The sequence below is a fragment of the Enoplosus armatus genome, chromosome 14, assembly GCF_043641665.1.
Source record: "Enoplosus armatus isolate fEnoArm2 chromosome 14, fEnoArm2.hap1, whole genome shotgun sequence".
Lineage (NCBI taxonomy): Eukaryota > Metazoa > Chordata > Actinopteri > Centrarchiformes > Enoplosidae > Enoplosus > Enoplosus armatus.
Genome location: NC_092193.1, coordinates 20,410,159 through 20,434,760, shown reverse-complemented (window position 1 = coordinate 20,434,760; position 24,602 = coordinate 20,410,159). Strand labels below are relative to the sequence as shown.

General features: G+C 42.8%; 1 protein-coding gene across 4 annotated transcripts in view; it reads right to left on the bottom strand.

Moving 5' to 3' along the window:
• Positions 1-24,602, bottom strand: part of ctnnd2b (catenin (cadherin-associated protein), delta 2b) — a 120,573-nt gene that overhangs the window by 55,611 nt on the left and 40,360 nt on the right. Inside the window, exons 3-11 of one of the 4 annotated variants that reach the window (XM_070918162.1) lie at positions 22,802-22,836; positions 20,438-20,554; positions 13,188-13,339; positions 12,780-12,953; positions 11,203-11,348; positions 10,121-10,365; positions 8,431-8,592; positions 5,337-5,649; positions 1,174-1,230 (exon numbers count right to left, since the gene is read on the bottom strand). In XM_070918162.1, coding sequence (XP_070774263.1) covers positions 1,174-1,230; positions 5,337-5,649; positions 8,431-8,592; positions 10,121-10,365; positions 11,203-11,348; positions 12,780-12,953; positions 13,188-13,339; positions 20,438-20,554; positions 22,802-22,836 — 1,401 coding nt within the window. The remainder of the gene's footprint in view (positions 1-1,173; positions 1,231-5,336; positions 5,650-8,430; positions 8,593-10,120; positions 10,366-11,202; positions 11,349-12,779; positions 12,954-13,187; positions 13,340-20,437; positions 20,555-22,801; positions 22,837-24,602) is intronic. The other 3 variants (XM_070918164.1, XM_070918163.1, XM_070918165.1) reach the window with 3 other exon arrangements.

Sequence of the window (24,602 nt, the reverse complement as noted above, 5' to 3'; positions counted from 1 at the left end):
ATGTTATGTTTCTACCAGAACTGTTAACTAATGTTTTGTCTGTGCCAGTCTTGTTAGCTAATGTTATCTCTACACGTACTGTTAGCTAATGCTATGTCTCTGCCAGTATTGTTAGCTATTGGTAGCTAATATTATGTCTCTGCCACCATTTATTGTTAGCTAATGTTGTGTTTCTGCCAGAACTGTTAACTAATGTTATGTTTCTGCCAGTATTGTTAGCTAATGCTTTGTCTCTGCCAGCACTGTTCACTAATGTAACAGGTTCTTGGACGGAAAACAGTAACGATTTCTGGATTAAATGTCACTCCCACTGAAATAAGACAAGAAGCGGCAGCAAAACAACTGGGAAAACTACTAAAACATGCACATGTCAACATCTCCACATTTAAAAAAAGCTAGGCTAACATTAACATACCATTATCAAGAACCATACAGTATGGGGCTGTAACATTAAAGTTACTTTGAGTCAGCACTTTTTCGTATATTTATAGGCAATCGGTAAGAATAAGTGCAAGATGATTGTCGTCTGTCTACCATCTTAATGCTCCTCTAGATGTTGGACATTTTGGCAAATACACTTATTCACATTCTGGCGGAGACGAGAAGATCAAAACCAAAATCAGGTGCCAAAATGGACACTGGGCAAGCCACATGAGTGAATCGCCACGAAGCACTTTCGGAAATCACCAGGACAGACAGACAATGGAGACAAATGAATGACAGAATAAATCAACAGATAGATAAATGGATGGAGGGATGGGTGGATAGATGGAAAGTCAAAAGAGAGAATGAGGAATATTTACACTCTAAAAAGCAGTTCGGGTAAGCCATTTTGCAAATCAGTAATTGATAGTTCGTTAGTTCAATTTGTCATCTATCTTCAAACTGATTCGATTTTTAAATGTTTTAAATGTTAAGCAATGGCGTGACAGAATGCAAAGACAGGACTGATCTCCAATTCAGAATCGATAGAATGCTAAAACAAAAAGTTATCCCTGTTTAATAAAGCACTAAATGGGTGACAATACAATGGGAAATGTCATGCTGCCATTAACATTAACATCTATGTCTGGTACTGGTGTCGTATAGAGAAGATGGAAAGATTCAGTGAATGAGACAAAGGTAAGATAGATAGACAGAATGTGTATATGTACAAATAAATAGTTGGATTACTTTGTCATTCTTTGCTCGGCTTGATTTTGATTCCACACAAGGAATTCGGGGTCGTACCTATCGAGGGGGGACAGGCAGAGAGAAACAAGAGAGAGGTATTTGTTGGCTGTCTGGCAACAAATGATTCAATAACCATGATAGTGAAGATTAGTAAATAGAAATCAATATGTAGCCACTAGACTCGTCTTTCTCTCTCAACATTTGGTTATCAGGCAATGGTGGAGGAGGTGGGCAGGGTGAAGGGCATGCACTTAGAGCGGGTGGTGGGGGGGATGGTGGATATGCTGGATAAAGAGAGGGTCTTAGGATAAAAAACAAAATGGGTACTGTCTTGTTCTGTGCGTATTCATGCACCAAACAGGATTTTTTTTTTTAAACATTTAGATTTAAATTGCAGAGCCAATTATCATTATCAATTATTAGTATTTTCGGACAGCAAGATGGAAAGATTTACTGTTCAGGATTTACCTGTGCGTTTAGGAGGTCATGTCCTGTGCACAGTACATACCTTACTTTTACAGCCTTATTAAACCTAGATTATTTTACAGTGGTATACAATATATGTATGAATAAGTTGTACATAAACAATGTTATTCTCTCATCGGTGTCATCCTGGTTTATAGGAATACATTGGGAGGTTGGCCTGTTGGTCGACTTAGCTGTTGAATGATAACATAGACGACAAAATCATCGATGTGTAATGTTGATGGGGTTTTTTTTTTTTGTGCGATTGAAAGAGTGACTACCTTTATCTCAGAAAAGCAGGACTTGTACCAGAGAAGCTAAATGGTGAGTAAATGACAAGCTAAGCTGCTAAGCCTGTTACGTGTGGGCTAAATTTAAACAAGATACAAAATATCTACACATATATTTTTAGCAACTCTTTTCCTGCCTCGAAACGGGAAATTGTTTTCATAAGAAACTGAAGCTACAGTTCATCTTTAAATTCACTGCTTATGCATAGAATATGCCTCAGTAAGTATGGTATGTAGGAATAATCTGATGTGGTGTTAGCTCTTAACAGCTACATTGACCAATTGGCCATTATCCAAAAAACTGGGTGTGTTTGCTTAAAGAATAAGGCAGGTGACAGTCTATATTTTTCGTGTTGTCAACAAATCCCATGAAAAGACCAAAACCAACAATGAATTGATCCTATTCGTGCATAGATGGACCTCGAAGGGGGCTTGAGCAATAGAGAGAAGGAGTGCCCCTTTTCTGGGCTTTTTTAAAGCCGAACAGATTATTAAATTGATTAATGACATCACCTGCTCCACTCCCAGGTTACACCAAACATCTAAACTATATGCTTTGTCGTGTCTCCCCTAAAATAATTTGTTACAGAGGTGACTTGGTCTAGCTATGTATTTCCAGCACCACAGACGCTACTGAATGATCACAGAAATATTATATGAATATTAAAAGAACACTACAGGTAGCAGTGTGTCTCTACGATCCTCTCACTCCTCCGCGACTACGTGTTGCTACTTGATCATGAAGGTGACACTAATCTGTAGAGCATATAGGCTATAATATAGTATAGAACTGAGCATTTATAGTGTACGGTTTAGAGAATGTTCTAGGTACAAGACGAAACTGGCAGAAGGGCGGGACTGAGAGAAGAGGGCGCAATTACAAATCCGTCTGCTACTTCAGCACCACGGACAGCGCCATGGATTTATCAATACACAGCACAGTTATGCTGCTGATATTTCAGAGACATTCTCGGGGCCATAGAGTCTGACTTGCACAAATCTCAGTCAGATAAAGGATCAATGAGACTAGACTAACGTGTTGAACTAAACAACCCCTCTGCTCCTGCACTCCCTCTGCTACTAGGGGATGGAGAAGGGAGGATGGCAGGCTAACAAGGGGGGGGGGGGGGTGCATTTTGGTCATTTTGTTTACAAGGGGGATGGCGTCCCCCCTCGTCCCCACTCAGGGCCTCTACCCTCCCTTCTTCCACTGCTGCACTGTGTGGACACCAAGTCTGTCTTTGGTGAAAGAACCATGCAAAGGCACTCGACAGTCAGCGTGAATCCGTGTGATAAGTTACTTTGAGGCAGACATCAGGTCCAAACAAAGTATAAATATACTGTTATATTGATATTGATGCACTTTAGGAAGTACCTGAGAGGGCTGGTCAACATTTTACTGAAATACACATTTCTTTGCGTGTATCATTAATTAACTGCCATGTAGTAAAGTTTGAGCCAACCTCGGTCATGGGTTTGTTTTAAATACATTAACCCTGTTTCAAAAGTAGTAATTTCAGGCATATATCTATTCAATTATTTGCAAAAATCACATTTTATGAATTTGGTATCCTGCCCCTCTAACATCCTCTGCACATCCCTGATCCTATAAGTATCTGCAGTGAAACCCTGATATATCTTATTCTTATTATATAGACCTCTGAAAAAAAAAAACAAATCAATGTGCTACGCCATTACACTGATGAACATGGGTACTGTAGTTTATCACAATCCCACATTCACTGTCCTGGTGCTGTAATTACCCAATAGAGCACCAAATGGGGATTAATCCTCAACTGAAAATAGTCCCAAACAAATGCACCGTTTCCTCCTGTTTGAGTAATGTTTGCTAAAAAACTATAGTGCCCTGCTTATTTTTGTTTATTTAACTACATATCCAGACCCATTTTAAACATGTCTTCAGAAGTGGGCTTGGGGCTTAGTGCCAGAGACACTGGTAAGGAAGTACTGACAGATGGACTAACACATGGTTGGTTTCGGTCTCTTGATGGGACTTGATGACTCAAATATTAGATAATACATAATAACAATATATAATAAAATAAGTTTTTTTTCAAACAGTTCCTCTTTGAGCTGCAAGAACAGCAGCAGTGCAGGGAGCTTGTGAACAGTGAAACTTGACAACTGCAGTAGATGAATGATCCTGTATGGTTATAATCTTAGGGGACCCTCCCTTTAGCGCAATGTGGACAACAAGCTACTCAAATAGCATTGTCTCGTTCAGACAGTGCTAGCGCTGACGTTCACTGTGCATGTTGTGGAGGTAAAGCAAAATGCCATGCATCACGAGCCAGTCCTTCACATGTAGCAGTGCAGATGTGTGGATGCTGGAAGCTACACAACAATGATGCCGGAGCTAAAAATTGAACAAACAGACAATGTGAGTGCAATGTGCAAAGAGAAATAAACACTTGGACAATGGGTGGAGGAAAGAGCAATGGCAACAACAACAACAACAACAACAACAACAAGAGTCACCTGTCCCAACGACACAGAGTGTCCAAATGTTACCATAGAATAAGCAGTTCAGCACAAAGTGACGTCCTCATTAGAAAGATTAAATTTGAGCAAAAGAACATATCTCCTGTTTACACCTGAGCTGAAATGTCACACTTCAACTTTAATTAGGCTGCTTCTATCCGTGACAGTGTGCAGTCGTTAGTCAGGGAAAAAAAAGACACAATTTGGAATACTATTTCAAACTTGATTGTAACTAGGACAGAAGAATGATTAAAAAAAAAAAAAACAGCTGTGTCTGTATGTGTCTCTCTCTTACTCTTTTCCCGTCTGTCTGTCAGTGTCTCTCTCTCCCTCATTCTCGCACACCCACGCTCGTCCACAGAGCTCTCTTGGTCTAAAAGCAGACTTCATGCACCCTCCACGTTTACTGTGTCTACCTGCTGCACAGAATGGGACTGATTGTCACTGACAAAGAGGCACTCCACGCTTAACAGCGATAGCAAACTTTTAAATTGGGCCTAGAGGTGCGCCCAGGCATTCATACGGCAGTGTGAACGAGCCCCAGCGCCAGGCAAACTAGAGAGGACAGTGAAAGATGTGGCGTGATGTGTGCCTCATACTAAAGCCCAGATTCAGCCAGCCTTTTACCGCACTGGACCGTCAAATCCTGACAGTCAATTATCTGTTGAGGTGCTACAAACTGTTTGGTGTCACCGCGTCGCTTCCAACTTTGACACTCTTTCGTGGATTGCAATTAAACTCTGTGTGAAAGTCTCCGGGGTATTGACATTGTTTATGCTTTCTTGCATAATTGTGTTTAACTTGGTGAATCTGGCCCTCAGTAAGCTCAGTGAAAGTGGAAAGGGAGCGGAACAAAAGGGCTTCATCAACAAGCCAGAGCTGATTCTAAATAAAGTTCTTCCTCACCTTGGGTCCTTCTGGATGCTGTCCACTGATGGAGACCGGCCCAGGGCGGCCTCAGGGGGGAGGGCAGGGCCCGACTTGCTGTAAGGCGACTCGGTGGACGGGCAGAACTGCAGAGTGCGGTACGGGTTGGCGTAGTCAGCCGCCCCGCTTCCGGTGGCGAAGCTGCCTCTTTGGAAGGTGGCCGTGGCGCTCTGGCTTCCCGTTCGCTGCAAGGGGATTGGGTCGACACCAGGGGAAGGCGGGGCTAAAGCAGGAAGAGGAGCGTAGGGACAAAGCAGATAGTTGAGGACCTCTTGGTACAATTGCTTCACCACTGGGTTTGATGTAGCCGAGAGTGGGGGGGTCGGGGACCGGACGAAGAAGAAATTGCAACCAAACACAAGGATGCACGTACACGCACACAGTGAGATAAAAAAGCAACAACACCAGCACCAATGGAACAAAACAGCACAGAAGAAAAAAAGCAGAAAGGGAAGAAGCAAAAACAAAAAAGAAATATAGTTACAAAATAAAACACTGATACTTAAACAAATGTGGCAAACTGCAGTGACAGGTGGAAAGGAGAACTCACCAAATAATGTCATTTTCTCATTTGAAAAATATAATCACAAAAAAAACAAAAAACAAAACAGAGGCAGTCAAATCAAACAGACATGCAAAAAAAAAAGAATAATTGACTTCATATGGTATTTCACACATAAATCCCACCATTCCTCCCCCTCTCTCTTGATAGAGGTGCTGGCAGATTTTGTTACCTGGCTAGCTGTTTCCCCCCTGTTTTTTCGCTAAGCTAAGCTAAGCTAACCAGCAGCTGGCATTAACTTCACATTCAGCATACAGATATGACAGTGCTATCAGTCTTCTCGCATATCCCTTTAAACCTTGTATAAGTTTTGTTTACATTCTGCTTTAAGTCCCAAACATATTTGCCGTTCAAATCAAACTACCACAAACTAATTGTGACACAGTGACTGGTTTGGGGGGCCCCAGGGCAGTTGCCCACTTGGGGGATCCAGTCTTGCCGTGAAAGACATCAGAAAGCCATAAGACACAGCCCAGTGAACCCCCTTCGTCAGTGTCCAACAGAGAGAGGAATTGCGTTCTTGTTAAACAGCAGTTTAGGAGCCATGAGGGCACCGGCTCACTCTGACGGCGCTGGGCTGGGTCAGTCTGCGCGAGTGTGTGTGTGTGTGTGTGTGTGTGTGTGTGTGTGTGTGTGTGTGTGTGACTACATGACTGCAGGGCCTGAGGAAATTCACCTGTGATGTGAAGTCGGGCGTAAAGTGTTTGTCTGCTTGTTTTCCCAACTCTGTTCGTTATCTTGAAACTATTTGAACTGACCTTGAGACATAGTCAGGCTTCAACAGCTACTTTGTGTCGGCACAGAAAATCAATGTAATAAAAAAAAAAAAAAAAAGGGTCTGATTTGATTATCAGAGTGACGCCGTCATGACTTACATTCACAGACACAAAGCTGGAGATGATGATGATTGAGTTGTTTTGATGCGTCAAAGTGACCTATCAGTGTGTGCGGGGAGCCAGCATGACAAAAGGACCCCAAATCTTTTCATCGTTAGGGTAAATCTGTCTTTTTTTTGGAACAAAAGCTTGTGGAAAAGCACCAGTTTACCTTTCATATTTCTCTCCATGTGTGTGTGTGTGTGTGTGTGTATTTCTCTTTACGGCAACGTTCATCGCTCAGGCGACCAAAACCGGCCGCACAGCGTCGACAACATTTCAGGACACGGTTGATTTGCTTTGATTTCAACGCGCCCAAACTGACGCCCATGGGATTAATTGAGATTAATTTTCAGCCTTGAAACTAATTAGTTAACAGACTGTGACTGAGAGACAAATTGCCATTGAGACCCCAATTGGATTTGCCTACCTGATCTGGTAAATAGCGCTACACGATCAGATGGGACGAGGAAATCTCTCATGTGCAGCAGCCTTTCACAACACAGCGCCGTTAAAACACACCTATCTGCTCAGTTGGACCAGGCTGTGTCTTCCGCTGTTCTTCCTCTCTCAGTGTTTCTTTGATCCCTCACTGTTATTTAAAGTATCATGTGATGTCTTCTTCCACTAAATTTAGATGGTTCAGTGGGTGATTTATTGCACCCTGCAGCTATTTATAATTTTGGGACTATTTGAAGCACATTTCTGTGTTTACAGACGCACTCTAATCTACTTCAAGTGTTACTACACGTTTTTATGATGATTTTCCCTTCTTCCCCCTCCTGTTCCTTCGACTTCTTCTGTACCACTTACTAATAAGGTTTATAAGTTACAACTAATGGCTTTATTCATGGTTAATAAGTCATTTACTAATGCTTTATAGATCAGTTATAAGAACAACTTCTCGGGTTGCCAGGTAAGAGAATGCTTTTGGCTGGTGTTTATCCTCCAGCTGGACACTTCGCTTCGTCTTTATAGCGAGCTCTTAAGAGGGGTCTTTCCGTGATTTAGTGCAGCAATTCCACAAAGTCAGGAAGCTTACAAGAGACGCATTGAAAAAGGAAGGGTCAAAACTGAAGCAGCACAGGCAGAGGTGTCAGTCCCAAGCTCCAACAATGCTGGGTCCTACATTTCCCATAATGCTCAAACTCGATAGCATATTTCATTCGATGGAAAACAGGGTTTCTGTCAAACTTCACAACCATTTCTGCAGGTTGAGTAACGCTCCCCATGGGGAGAGTAATGAACTCTGAATGTAAAATTGGTGGAGTGCCCCTTTTGGGACAGCAGCAGAGCATCTGAAACACAATCCTTTCATTAACAACTGGTTAACATTTTAAACTTCCGACTTAACCAATCATTGTAAGAACCCTTTATTAACGACTTACTTATTACCTTTAGCTGTTTCGTAGACAGTGACACCCTTTTCTCTTTTTCCAACTTATCTCCTCTTTCTCGTTTTGTTCCTAAAACCCTCTGCTTAACATACGTTAACCTCCAACCCATTATAAACTCCAGCACTCTATGTTCACTCCTTGCGCCTACTCCCCTTGCCCTCTGGGATACAGTTTTGTAGACTCATTACTTGCAGATCCCCCTGAAATAAATAACCGTCCATCTCATGTCTTTATTTTACTCTGCCTCCGTGTCCCCCATTTCAGCTTACCTTGTCCTCTAAGGTTGGGTTTGGTGTAGACTCTGTCTTCATAGATGGGGTCGATGTGGTGTTCAGGAGACTGCAGAGGTCGGAGCTCGGAGCCCAGGTGACTGTGCTGGCTGCTGTAGGAACCTCTGGAGCCTGGAAACACAGGGAATGTGGAGGTTAGATATTCTGACAGATGGACAGATGGGTGGGTGACTGATCGATGGTTATCTACATTCTCTGGGGATCTCAAGGTGATCACTAAGTGAGGGGAAAATGATTGTGCTACAAATGACAAACTAGAGAACAATCAAATTACATCCCCCCCCCCCCCCCCCCCCCCCCCCCCCCCCGAGGGATAAAATATTGCTGTTGGGCCCCCGTTGCCTCCATTTCCCATCAAGTACAGTGCACTCAGCCCACTATATATTAGGGCTGTAACGCATAGCTACTGTCTGTATCTGTATCTGTTTACAGTATGTCACAACATATCTGTAATAGCCTACACCGGAAGATGCTGGGAATCCTTTGGACTGCTTCAATTGTTTTCTGTTGCCATGAATACGTTTAGCTGCCAGCAAAATACACAAAAGAATAATATTTTAGCCAGATTTTGTACCTAAAATAATCAAATATTAAAGCACGATTTGTGTTTGATCCCCACCTCCAAAACAAAGAACAAAGTAAATCTACACTATAGATGGCTGCTTCATTCACTACGTTTTGAACAGAGACCTAGTAACCAACCAGTCCTAGTAATGCTGCCTGGCCTCAGGTTTTCTATATGTCGGTAAGTTTGGGGTAATTTAAAGAAACTCAATTTTATTTCATTGAGGAAAACCATGTGAGTTTACAATATAAACTGTAATAATAAATGTGTTGAAACTACATTTTGACACAGGGCCAAAAGATGCAATAATGCAGGACCTAATTGATATTGTACTCAAAAACCACTTGAAACATAGGATAGTTGGAAGAGTTCTCTAAGTTACAGTAACACACTGCCATTCTATTAGTCTACAAATGAGATAAAAGATACATTTCAAAATGACAAATCCGCCTTATGAAAAGTCCAAAACTCTGACACTTTAAACTGCTTTCATTAGGGTCCTCAGTTAACCAATCTCATTCATGAATTGTTCAGAAATTCACGAGTGCATTTGCAATCTAATCTAATACATTTTAGATAAAACCTCAAACCCAATTTAATCAAATATTTGGTAATATGTGTTTTCTTTTGAATCCTTGTGCTTATGCCGATGAATACCAACTAGCCATGAATGGAAAGTGGGGTCATGTGACCTTAACTATCATGAACTAACATGATGGAGCTGCCTCAGACATGCTGTATTACTGTGGGCCCTGAAGGAACCCCATAATTCACAATCTGTACAATCAGTCACAACTGTATTTGGGAAAAATGAAAAATAGGAATCACAATTAAACAGAGCTTATACAAAGTGCTCTTGAAAAACATGATTATTATTAATCATCTGCACTATTGTAATGCTATTCTATGGCAATGGTATGGTATGTGTCAATTCTGTGCCAGTATTAGGACAAGCTCAAAAACAAGCAAACATACATTTACAAGTGGACAGTTCCCTAAAAAGGATATATGACACAATGGCATTTCACACATCCACACATAAAAAAGTAATAATAAAATCGTCTTGACCTCTACCTGCCAGGCTACCAGGCCTTTGCAGGGTTGCGTTGGCGTAGAGCTCGTGGGAAATCTTGTAGCTGTCGGCTCCGATGTGATGCAGCATACGCTTGGTGGGCGACAGGGTGGCGTAGCTGCCCACCACCGAGCTCAGCTGGTGGATGGGCGACGAGGAGTGGTTTCCCCCCGGGGAGGCTGCCATGGGGAGGGGGGAGGAGGAGCCGGCGGCACCCGATGCAACCATGTTGATGGGCGATGAGGTGCTGTGGGAGGAGGAAACGGAGCGGTTTGGTTGGTAGTTTTGTCATTATTTTTGGGTCCAGAATGAGATGATGGAAAACTGAGTCCCATTAAAGACTAAGACCATGAAAGACATTAAAAGGGGAACTCAATATCAGTTTACTAGTTGTGGGTAGCACTAACTCGTAATGGCTGGCCCTCCAGCAATCTGCTACTTTATTAGGGGTTTACCACTGTACATCTTTTTCAATGTACAGTAAAAACTGTGCTTCAGTAGCTTTTCCATTGCATAGAAATCTGTAGACCGTTACGTGTAGTGCCTTTATTTGTTGTGGCAGTGTAAAACTTTCAGCAGACCTGTTGCAGAAAAGATCAAAATGTGTGACGCCTTCAAAGTCAAAATCCAAGGCGTTAGATGAGTGGTATATGGACATACTGTAAATCTATACAAAGAGCAGACTTGTGTTGTAGGTCTTTGCCTCACTCGTTTAACCGTCTTCATACTATATATTCAGGCAAACATTTGCAGTTCATCTGTTGTAATGCTTGTTGCAGCACTACTTCAATTGGTTTTGGCATTTTTTTTTTCATATGGAGGCAGGCTGATGCAAAACGATCTAAGCATCAGCACTGGCGCCTAACATGACTAATACAAGACTACATGCTAGAAAGTGTTTTGCAAAGCCAGAAATCTCAGCACCAAGTGAGGTAATTGCTGAGTCCTCTGTATCGATCAACAACCGTATCGACCCCCCGCAGATGTATTCTTTCGTGCTTTGGGACCAGTAAAGCTCTTACGTAATGTGCTCCTAACAATGATCCCTTATTAAATCACTTGACCAGACTGGAGTTAAACCGACCTGTAGGACTTGGCGAGTCGGCTGGGTGACTGTTTGGGCGAGGACACCCTCTGTAGCGTGGCGTAGCTGGGCATGTCCGAGGAGGCTGATCCCAGACGCTGCAGCTTGGTAGGGGATCCTATCGCCTGGAGAGGGGAGCTCACGCGCTGTAATAGAGGAGTTGTACTTCATTAAAGGGGAATGTCACTCACGTTAAATATTCATCTACTCTTCTTATTCATATCATTATTTTCAGAGATATGAACAACTCCCCCCGGGGCTGGAAAACCAGAGAGCAGAGACTCTAATCTGCGATAACATCCTGATGAAGAGCTTGGAGTTATCAGACCAAACATGAAGGGATGACTCTGAACTTTTATAACCAAATGAGCTTGAAATGTGACTGCGAGCAATGGGCCGCCAAATGAAGTTCCCTCCGAATTCTAAACACGCATTTTCATTTTGTTCCAACTGGGGAAATAAGTCGAAGAAATATTTGCAAGGTCTTGCACTCACAGAGCTAAACTCACAATTTCAAACACTCCATTGAGTTACATGAGCGTGGTCAAGACGTGCGGAAATGAGAACACCGAAGACGGCACCGGGAAAAAAACATGATTAACACAACGTTCTTAAAATCCTGAAACTCTGAGCCCAGAATTCATCGCAGTGCAGCAAAATAAGCAGCAATAAAAGATAAAAGAGTAAATCGTCACCTAAACGGCCAGAATTGAATACAAGTTTGCAAGCATTTTGGCTGCTGCACTGCTGGCCGACCCCGCAAGAGAGACTGCTTGCAGATCTGATACAGCCATTGTGCTAATTGCAAAGAAAGATGCAGGATAAGCTATCTGTTCCATTGCTACAACCACGTAATTTAGGTTAGATGAAGAGTCGGGACAGTTTGGCTACACACAGCAGCACACACTGAGGTATTTATTTCCCTCTGTTGTATACATTGTAATGTATAAAGCACCACCTAAAACATCTGCCACAAATTGAACTAATACTTTGGTGGTTAGGGCAAGTTTACAGGTCAGTTTTCAGGTCAGCATACAATTATCTAGCATGAACAAAGTGCAAATCAAGGTTTTTTCTTTATATTTCTGTCACAGGATATGTCAAAAAGTGACAAGATATTTGGCAGTGATTTGGTGGACAATCTCCAGTTCCTTGAGTTAGCCATAACTGCTATGCTGCTACTTGTGTTGTGCGTTGGTAGGCCATTCTGTAAGCTAATGAGCTTTCCAAATGACAGTTAGCAAGTTTGTTAGCTCAGTCCCGTACTGGACAATAGGTTCACGCAGTTCATTCAGGAGACGTATTTGAGCCATCGACGTCTGTCTAATTACAGTCTGAAATCCATCAACCAACAAGCTGAACTAAACACTAAACTAAAGATTTACTCAATGTACAAGAAGTGATACGATCAATAGCACAAGCCCAGAGTAACTCTACAGCGCTTTGGTTCCACCAGACTGTAGCAGGGCTATAGCAGTGTTAAGTATTTCACCAATACTGTACTACTGAGAGGAGTAGAGAAAGCATCCATCAGACGACAACTGAAGCATCACAGCACTCTCCTCAGGGATTTGTACCTGTGCAGGCAAAGTGGCACAGGAGTAATACATGGGTGGTCCAGCAGGTGCAGATCCACCCTCAGTGGGCATGTGGAAGGCGCTGCCATGGGCCTGCTGGGCAAATGAGTCTCTCTGGGACTGGCAGGGAGAGTCTGTTCCCGCTAAGTGGACAGCCGCACGGCCGGATGTCACCTAGAGGGGGGCGAGAGTGTGGAGAAAGGTGAGAGAGGGGAGGAAAAGAAGGGGGTCGGGCAGCAAGACAGAGGCATGAGGAAGTGGAGAAGGCGTGAATAGAGAGAGGAAGGATAAAGAAGCAGAGGGGGTGGAGAAAGATGGAAATGACAGAGGGAGGTGGGTGAAGAAACCAGGAAAGAGATGCCCTCTGATTAACTGTAAAAAAATGTGTGTGTGTGTGTGTGTGTGTACCTGGTTGTAGATGTGAACAGCCCCGCCAACCTGCCCGCTGCGGCCCGTGACTGATTCCCCAAGTGCGAGCCCTTGGTTGCTATGGTAACCAGCTGCTGCATAGGCATCCTGGTTGTTGAGCTGCAAAGCGCTTTGGGACAGAAGTCCTTGCCCTGATGGGAGAAAGGAAGAAAGAAAAAAAGGTGGAGAAGAATTAAGGAAGTATTAAAGGGCAATGAGTAGCATCAAAAGACCAGAAACACTTTTACTTTTGTGTGAATTCAATCAATGCGGTCTTTCCTGTAAGAGACGATTGAAGAGGAATTTGGGTTTGGATTTGGAGAAATGTCAAGTGAGGTTATGTCATGTTGGAAACTTTCTGATCCCTGTCAGAAGCCACCTTAAGACTTGGTTTCACTTCTGTCACGCTGCTTTTATGTAACTGTTTTCAGGCGACTCTTACTTCTGTTAACAGTCCATCTTTGTGTAAAGATTTATTCTGTTCGTGGCCTTGAAGGCGTTTTGTAACCCAGTTTACAGCCCACATGTTATACAATGTATTTCTTTTTTTTTTCTATGGGAAAAGAAGGAATGTGAATGCAACAAATATAACTGGCTGAGTTTGCAACAGACCCTGAAATGAAAGAGAGGGAGAGAGGAGAGAAGAGAAGAAAGAGAAGACTCGAAGCTGAAGTAGAATAAAATAGAATTCCTTGTCCTCTTTTTCGAGACACCCATTTGCTTTTTACCCACTATGTTATTCCAGCCTCTCGCCACTCTTTTCCCCTCATGCTCTGTGACCCTTAAATCTCACTCCGTTCCTGACCTCCATTCAAAACACACTCTTTCTCTGTCTTCCTTTCTCACTCTCTCAGCCTTGATCACTCTCTCCTACCCGCCTTTCTCTTTCTCCACTCCGCTCTCCCTTTAAACTACCCATGTATGTTCGGACAACTTTCAGTGTGCATTTCCCTTTGAGCAGCTGCTGTTGATCCCTGAGGTCACAGAGGGAAATCTTATCTTATCTTATCTTATCCTAAAAAGTCACAGGGGCACCGAGCTTCCACCTATTTCACAAGGACGTGTGACATTATTTTGCCACGTTTTTTGGCGACAGAAGAGATGAGGCAAACAAATCCGGGAGGTCCAAAGTCTGGGAATCAGGCAACAGGGTCAAAACAGGCAAGTCGGGCAGATGGATAGTATGAGCTAGGGGCTAGGGGGTCGCCTAATGTACATCACACAAGTCGTGCAAGACGGCACGCTATGATTGGTCAAGGTTCAACGTGGAGTCTTTTCTTTTACATGAAAAATCTGCGCTCAGGGAGAAGACTCTGACGCACATTCTGGACCCAGAATTGGAGGTGTTGTCTTCAGGCCGACGGTTCAGAATGCCAAATTGCAGGCTAAACCGGAACTAATTAATGAATTCCATCCTCTATCAAATATTAAACAGCAACAAGTAGTTGTGATATATGATTTTTATCTGGGTACTAAGATATGGTGATCTGATTATTTATAATGTGGTTTGATTATAGCTGTAAACTACTGTCTTTTTTTTACCTTTTATTGTTTCAAAGAACTACTGTCTCACACTCAACATGTGAATGTAAGCACATTTATGACTGTATGTATGTATGATCCATGTTCTATGTGTGCATGCGCATTGTGACATTGTTGGCAAGTGTGTTGTAGCGGCTTGAAGTCCAAGACAAATTTCCCTCCGGGACAATAAAGTGTATCTCAGCTCATCCTATCCATCATTGCTGTGTAACACCTTCCAGTGGAGCTGTTTTTATAACCACAACTCATTTCCACATTTTCAGGCTTTCATCCAAAATCCACCAAAAGATCAGTCGGCCAGACTCCAGCTGGCCAATCCTGCAGCGAGCTACCACTGAGCTAGCAGCTGATGAGCCATCAAATCGCCAGTTAATCAGTGGGAACTTTTCAGTTCATGAATCAGACTTGCAGTAACATCAAATAAACTCTTTACTGATCAAACGTCTTCGATGCCTCTGAGTCGATTTGCGATGTAATTGATTTTCTCTGGAGGGAATTCAGTCAGATCGTGGTGAAACTCTGTGCGTATTAATGTCTCACTTTGTGGCAACAAAAACTGAATCATTTATGGGCGACACTGTAACTGATTAACAGCAGACTCACAGGAGAGGTTGACTATGGCGACACACACATTCACACACACACACACACACACACACACACACATGTAGCCATGTGATGAAACTGCTTCATTGCTGATTTGGCGCGCAGCCTCAATCATGTTTCGGAGGCATTTGCAGTCTTGCGATTTGCACATGGATCATTTCATTTCAAGCGTAAGCGAGCAAAAACATGCACAGACTGTGACATGTAACACAAACAGGCCGAGTGTAAATGTAAATGTTTTGCAGACTGTGTATTTGCCTGGATGGCCCATAAAGTTTGAAGTGAACTTAGCTGAACCATTTGAGGAGGACAGGAGGGCAGGAGCTGCTTGTGCGTGAGCCAAACTCTCCCATCCCATCTTATTAAAATCTATTAAAATGTTTGATGCACCCCTGATTAATTCACTTTTGGTGATGATAGCGATGATGTGCATCGTCAACGACTTTAATTACAGATATAAAACTCATTTTCTCCCCAAAACGTTACTTAAAACATGATGTCCCCCAGTAGCATTTTGCTGCAGTGTGCTCCATCCACGTTTACAACTGCTACATCTGTTTGCCTTCCTGGCAAACAACTCACTGCACCGGAAAATAACTTTACCGCATTATATCAGCTCTAAATAGACCCATGAATTTCTAGCGCTCACTGCTTGTACTCTCACAGGAGTTGTTGAGCTGTCCTAACATCAACGGTGGCTGTCCCTTTAATCTCATGATGTCACTTTTTTTTTCCCTGCCAGCAGTCTAAAAATCAAACCAAAGAGCGGCACGCGAGACGGGACGAAATCTCTGCTTGTTTGTGATCATTAAACAAGAGAGAATGAAGAATCAGAGTGTGCCAGCGGTCAACATCAACTGCATGGGACAGATAAAGTCAGCAGCTCACGGCGAATGGAGTCACTCCGGATGAGCGCGTTGGAAAACGAAGCTCCACCAAAGTAAAAAAGTCACTGTAAAGTACGGCAAATGGCTCCTGTAGGCAGTGTAGCTGGTGATCGTGAATTATTTAAGATGTGATATTAAGCTAAGGGTGCTGGGTTAGTTTACTAGGTCGAGGCCTCCATGTCCAATATAGGCTCATCTTGGGTGAGTACACACACACACACATATACGGGAATACAGAAACACATAATGCAATGGGAGAATTCGTACTCCAGGCCTGTTTCAGATGGATTCACACACTCGTGCACACAAACCCAGATGTGTGTGTGTGTGTGTGTGTGTGTGTGTGTGTGTGTGTGTGTGTGTGTGTGCAAAGCCGGGGGATGTTTTCCACAGTTTTTGTTTGCCACTTTAGGTGTGTTTCATATGGGTAGTGGAGCCTTTAGGGAAGCGAAAGGGCCTCATAAATACATTATCACTCAGATGGCAAACACTGAAGGCTCCACTGAATCCATCTGAGGTGAGAGAGTGGAGGAATGAGTGTGTGTGTGTGTGTGTGTGTATAGGAAGAGGTAGGGGTGTACTAGTGTATTAGAAGGAAAGTAAGGGGGTGCCATAAGAAGGTCTCTGCCTGTTCATTTCAATATCTTTTCAGAGTTGAGTGAACACACACACACACACACACACACATGTCTCACTCACTCCTGCTCCGTGATCGCATGCATGAACACACACCACATCTGCATATACCTGCATGCATGTAGCCGTCGACGGTCTGACCCTGACAGACAGACCTGCTCTGGCTCACTAATCTCTTCTTCTGTCACACACACACACACACAGACACACTGACACACTGACACACACACAGACACACACACACAAAGTTGAGTGGCTTTTCTTCCGCATCATGACCAGCGTTTTCTATTGACACATTTTAATATTTCATGAGTTGTCTATTTTTAGATGCCCATCGGAGGCATGCGCAGTCCGCTGCGCACACACACACACACACACACACACACATAAAGCTGCATGCACAGTCCAAAGTAGCTGCGTAAAACACAGTCACATGCACACAGATTAACATGCACACTGGCGAGCATCACCAGCATGAAGCATGAAGACACTCTTGTATTCGGTATCTGTGTCGCACGGATCTGCTCTCAGCAGCTTGAGTGGATCCTGTTGTGTGTGTGTGTGTCTTGCAGGTGTGTGCTTATACATCTCGTTCTATTTGCCTTATAATGCCTTATCTTCGTGCTTGCATGCACTTGGCTGTGTGCTTTTTAACCACAATGAAACAAATACAGATTGAACGTCTGCTGGCAGATGGCGTCAGATTTACTGAAGCAACGGGTCCTTGATTTTAGACAGAGGTAGGAAAAAAAAAAAGCAAAGCTCCCCACAACTGTCATTTTTCCCCCCCCATCTGGAATGATAACAGTCACTGGCAGATGTTATCAACTAGCTAGCCAGCTAATTTAGCTAACGTTAGCTTCACGAGTTGGTCGAAAATGGTGTCTCTCGTTGACTTTTCAATGTTTCCAGCTGACCCATTTTAAAATGAGACGCCAATAAAAGGTTTTTTAAACATGCACTTGATGGCTGCATAAATGATATCCTGCTCATGTTAAAGATGCATGATGGCCCAGGCAAAAAGTCAACATTCATGCGAGAGAAACATATTTTTTCCTTGTATTGTGTTGACTGGTATGATGTCAAACTAGACTGTTATTTACTTTGGACATAACCCTGTTTGAAATAGATGTTACAAGTGAAACGCTTTCAGGATGTTGATACACATACACCTACTATACTAGCAGTACGTACTGATTTGGACAAAATGTAGCGTGAAGTATGCAAACAAAAGCAAAATCTGCAGTCTGTCAAAAACACCCCAGATGTCGTACTGATTCTGAAAAAATCTCCAGTATGCTTCGGACCGGTCTAGCTCGCCTACTGTGTCCCACAATGCAAAGCGCTGGCGACGGTTAGCCGTTGACGTAAACCTTCACTACTGATCTGATCATAGAGGTTAGCGAGTTAGCTAACATTAGCCTGCAGTTTACCGCGTACATACAAGTGGCTGGAGTGCAAACTTCCCCAGATCCAATAAAGAGCAAAACAGAGCCGCACCGTTAGCCTGAACTCAGGTAGCATCCAGGTACCGGCTTCCGCACAGTGGGGAAATACTACTACTATAATACTACTACAGTGTACGTGCTGGTCATGAACAGACGTTTTTCTTAACATAACCTGTAACCTCACAAAACTCATGTAGTCAGCTTATGACGTGCTTCTTCGCTGTGGAAGTGCCTAGTTATGGTTGCTAAGCTATGATTGGACGCTCAATGTTTGGGGGAGGGGTTTAGGTCTCTCTTTCTTGCTCATTTTTCTTTGTAACATATTCTGTCTCTTGCTTGCTTCTTTGTCTCCCTCCGTCTGTCTTGTTTTTATTTTTGACGGGTAGTTGGTTACATAACTGTTATTTAAACATCAAACCAGATTACCATTCCTAGTGTTGCATGCATGTGTGTGAGTGTGTGTGTGTGTGTGTGTGTGTGTGCGCCTGTGAGTGCTTAATTATGATAGCGTGTGCATAAGCAGCCTGTGCATGCAGGCCTGTACACTTTTTTTCTGAGCTTTTATTCATGCCTCATGATGATTCATGCCTCACGTGTGCTTATATATATATATATGCATGCCTGTGCTGTATACTGGCATGTATATGTGTGTGTGTGTGTGTGTGTGTGTGAATGCCTCCCCTCTCTGCACTGTGAACAGCAGGCCAGCTGACACCTCAGCGAGGATGGATTAGCATATCAAACTACTGGCACGACTCCGCATGTCTCCTGACAGCTACCTCTCTCCCATGGGGTCGACTATACAAGAGACATGGGTATCATCCCTGGGACCGCATGAAAAAAGATGAGAGTGGAGCAGAGAGGTGCATGTTGTTGTTGAGGATCTCACTGAGGGCTCCTATAAACAACTGCTTTGCATGCTGGAGTTAAAACACCAATAAAACAGCTGTGAAACTTTTTTTTTTTCTCACTGTCTCTCTTCGTCTAGTAACCATCTCTGTCAAGGCTTTTAAAGCCACTCTGATCAAGCAGCAGGCAGCTGTTTTTAGTATAAAAGCTCTTAAAAAAAAAACCCACAGTAACCTACCTGCTGAGCAGCATAACTGGAGACTAGCTGGAGACTAACTGGAGAACATAGTGGAGCATTTAGCTGCAAAAGAGCCAAATATTTCCCTCGGACGTTAGTGACCTTAACAGAGCATGGAGAGTAAATACTATACATTGTGTGCAGAGAAACATGGCTTCAAATGAATGCTGATATTGCCAAGTCTGCTGGAAGGGTGAATACGCAACTATTTGCGAACACATATAAGGCGATAACATGTTGTGTTGTGTTGTGTTGTGTTTACAGCTTTTTGTGCTGCCCTCAAGAGGCTAGAAAACAGTTAATGCGGGTTTAAGGTAATAAAATACAAGTTTGACACAAGTTCAGTTGTACTTTTGCAGACTGCTGGCTCAGACCACATCCAGCTTATGAAAGCTTTTACTCTTTCTTTGAAACACTGTCTGGTGGCACAGAACAAGGGCATTTATTTAAAGATGTAAAGCGTGTAAGTAGTTATCGTGAGCATCAACATTCACCATGGGTGACCGGACAAGGAGAAGTTTATGTGTAGCCCACAGAAAATGAAATCTCATCAACGGAAAATCCAAGGAAAGACGTAATCATGTTGGACACACTAACAGACAAGTGGCAAAGATCTGGTGGATCACCACTCTTTTTCGTACAGTCGAATTTAATTTCAATTTTAATCAATTTTTCAATTAATTTAGTCAACTAGCACTTTTGGAGCATGTGATGAAATCTCTTGTTCAGACTGGGCAGAACATGCTCACTAGAGGAAGTAGTTGAGCGAAAAAATGGATCTCACAGAGACAATCTGTGAGATCCATTTTTTTACTATTTACTCAAGCGAACACGCTCTTTTCAATGCCATATTGCTCGCTAGTGTTGCAGTGCAGGCTGGCTTTGTGAACAGCATTTGCAAACCTGGAGACTCCAGCTCAGCAGAATATCCATCCCTGCTGGTGTTTGATTGCATTTCACCTACTCTCGGCCTTTCTCAGTAAAGGAGGAGGAATAGCTTCAATCTTCCTTTAAAAACAAAAAAGATCATCACAACGGCCTTACTGTCTCCTGTGGAAGTGTCCTGCGAGTCCAAGATGCCTGATTCCTGGAGCGATCGGATGCAGGAGTCCACCAGCTCCAGACCTGTCGTCAGCTCCTCCTCTATGTCCTTCTGTCCATCTACATGTGCACAAAACAAGATAGGGGGGAAAAAAAATATGAGTTGACACGAAGACACGGCTTCATCTGCCACCTCCAGTCTGTTCCTAAAATGAGCTGTGGGCCCCCACTGATGGGAAACTGTCCTGCCCCAGGTTTGCAGTATGTTAAACTTATTCATTTAAGAATATGTGCAGACATCATGCACATACTGGAACCAGCATCTCTGATGTCCACTGAGGATAAAGGGGATAAGTCCGGTAAAAAAGAAAAAGCACACTACTGCTAAAAGCTAATGGAGCACAACATTGCATGGTGCATTTTCACCAAAGGGGGACTAACTATGCGCACTGTCCACAATAGGATTTTGGAAGTAATAAATACTAATAAATACCAATATTAATAAATTGCATTGTAAAATAAAAGGAGTGATAAAGTCAATGACAATGGACATTGTCTGTTTTACATTGTTGGACAGGACTATTGCTCAGAATGTTCCATCAATGTGATTATTAAAAAAACTCTTCTCTATCTGTATATAGAGAGATTTTTACAGGCAAAAAGTCCAAATAATTTCAACTTTTTGGGGAAAAGAAAATGGGTAGCACCACTGACGTGCCGATTGATGGCATTGTGGAGTAGATTATCATGTAATTTATTTTGAAAATAACAATATATGTCATGCTTGCTAAAACAATGCTGTGAGCTTGTAAATAGAGATTTTTACACAGAGCTCCTCTACAGAACAAGGCCTTCACATTAGGTAATAATCCACACCTTGAGGCTCTGGTCATTTGAGTTAATATTGTGAACTTGTAGCACATATTCTCAAACAAATCTGCACTTCTTTACCTTACAGCAAACCAACCAACCTAGGCCTTTCGAGGCTCCAGACAGTTGCCTGCCTTCTTGCCAGCGATGGCGGCACTGATTACCGCACATGTTTGTTTGTTTTTTGCCCGCTTTTGCTTATCCTTCCACATCTCACCCATCAAAATGCAATTAGGGCTAAGAGTAATGTGTAAGGGTAAACCTCGGGGTCAAGGGTAAAAACCTAACTGATAATCCAGCAACAAATCTTGTGGGATCTAGGTCTATGGGGCGCCGCCTTGTACTTAGATACCAGGCCGTTTGTCTGTCAGAGCGAGGCTGATAACATGCCCAGTGTCTTCAAGTTAGAGAGGGCTGCCAAGGGGGATAAAACCTTACAAATGAGTCTTAGGAGCAACATTAATCTCTTATAGAGAGAGAGAAAGACGGTAAGAGTCGAGGCCTTAGCAAGTGGATTTAGGAGGCTGATTTTATTGACTTCGACTGGCGCAATTGCAGACCGATGATGTTGATGGTGTTGATGAAACATCTCATTAGGCCGGATTTACTCTCACCCCCACACACAAAACTCATTTTTAAACCTGCTTGATCCAGAAGTGATGGGTTTTTAAATGATGTGCGAGTGATGGCGAGATCAAAGGGTCTGATTGGAGCGAGGGAGGGTTTTCCTTTTTTTTTCGTGACGGAGTCAATGTGGTCTTTCATGAGGCCGAGTGGTCAGGCTTCAGCGCGGCAGATGGATGAAGGCCGCAGGTGGACACCCGAAAGCCTTCGCTGTGCAGCGTTTTGTGCGACAAACCTTTAGTCGGCTCTTTGTTGGCAGAGGTCGCCAAGCCTGCACTCGGATAATCAATCTACTCTCAACACCCTATACAGCTCAACATGACTGACAAAGAGGGAGAGAGAGAGAGAGAGAGAGAGACCTAAGTGTCATGCACGGGTGGTGTTTCTTCAGCTAAAGTGCTGTCAAAGAAGTTGTCAAGCCTAGAGAGGTGTCTTCATTTGACTTTCAAATTGTCTAAAGGCCTCACGCTCATTGATTCTTGTTGTCCTTTATGGCAAACACTTCCCATCTGGCTCTCCAAACAGGTTAAACTAAACGCTGAGAATTATTTGCAAATGTCTGTTTGACCTTTACTCGGCTGTCAGGAGCGCTGAGGCCTGGTGAGGGAATTTGAGAGGCAGGAGCTTTTTTTTTGTTAGAAGGAGCCTTTTGTGTCATTCGGGTTTCGGGGGCCCAGACTGAGTTTGATTGAGCATTTGATGCAGCCACCTTAGTTCTTGTACAGGATTGCATCCATATATTGTTTTTTTTTAGTTTTTTTTTTTTACAATTGCTACCATTGTAATAAACACAGTCAGCAATGTGCAGTGCTGGAATGCAAACAACAGAGGACCAGACAAAATGTAGCGAGAGCATTTAAGAGGAAATATCACCTTGGTTGTTCCAGCGGAATTTCTCATCGGCTGAACTGCAAGAAACAAACAGAAAGAATACAAACAGGGTTAGAAATATAAACAACATTTTACACTAACTTGCTCTTGTTTGTTGGTGCACTAGCAGCATTTCCATCAGCCTCACATACACCAAACCGTCTCCTTTTCCCATCAAAATCCACTTTATGGATTTGTAATAAAACAGGAATACCACATAAGACTGGTTTGAAGAGTTTTATATCTCTGTGTACCATCTGATGAAAACCTTACATCTCCATTTGCAGTTGCTGAAGACAAACAGCAAAGTAAGTCCTGAGGTGTGGCAGACATCAAGACCTTGGGTACAGAGACCCTTATCAAAACCAATAAGATACACTCCAAAAAAACATGTCCGTCAAGCTTTTTACATTTTCTTTTGGAGAAACAAGGATTTTATCCAACAGCAGCCTTGTCCTCATCCTGTCATAGAAAAGATTTCAGAGAGCATGAAGGGCTTTGAGATAGAAGGGTTTCTAAAAGGGCAGTGAGAGAGGCTGCTGAGAAAGAGAAAACACCAGTTTAAATTAGGCTGAACAAAAATATGACCGTGTACCAAAACGCGACAGAAAGCACAGAGAAAAGTATTCGAACAGACACGTGCACTGATGCGGTACTGTGCAGTGACCCTATAGATATACAGTAGATGGCTCCTCGATTTAAACCAGTGCCAGATTCCATGAGCGAGAGATCAATCAACTCTTTTCAATTCTACAGTTGGGTGATTTGCTGTATTGAAAAGACGAGATATTCTGCCAAAGTCTTCACTGCTAACATAAAGCAGAAGCACAATTTGGTTATGTTCGTGAATACAATCTACTGTCTCATGTTAGTGAACATAACTAAGTTGTTATTTCAGCAGAATTCAGGACTGAAAGCAAAAATTGATCACTACATTTTTGGAGCATCACAACACAAAGTCACAAACCCCCCCCCCTTTGAAAATCTTCTTAATTTTCAGTGGATTCTTGTAAATTTGGCATTAAAAGGTCAAATTGACGACAACTGACGATTGATGATGTCATTGTTCAGCGCCTGTTCCTTGCCTCGCCTGATCCGTGTATACAGTGCTTCCCAATGAGTGCTTTACTGTCCAACATTCAACAACACTTACAGTTACACTCACAACCCCCTCATCATTGAATTTCTAAATTACCCAATAACTACCTGAACTGTCAACAGCTGTCAGAGATTAAAACAGCTAATGCCGACTTTTTGTAAGTAGAATCGATTGCGCTACTGTGCCCGATTATCTTCTTGGATTGCTGCCACATGCTGTAGTTTTCCCACTTGTGCTTTGAGACACTTTTTTACCACAACAGGGACCACAGAACTCATCTGACCTGTAATGACCAGTTTTTTTTTTACAGTCCCTCGCTCTAAATGTAGATGTCAAATGTTTCAGAAGATACAAATCTGGAACGGAACATTTCACATTTTTATATCTAAGAGGAGGGGAAGCAAGTGGCATCCTTCCGTTGTAGCCATGAGTTGTTAATTGTTCTGACGTGTCTGACATATGTTCAATATTGTTTGCTGTTCTGCTGCAGGGTTTACCCCCTCGCCATGTATATATACGACACGAGGTGTCATTCATATGTCAAGTCATTTGTCAGATGATGTTAAACTGCTCAATCGGGTTTCTAAAAAAGCTAATAGCCCAGTCAGTTAGTCCTGTCCAGTCTCAGACTATACTTCTTTTTGTCCTATCAGTGAACGTTACACATACAGCAAAAGGAAGGTTCACCCTTTAGCCTTCACTCAT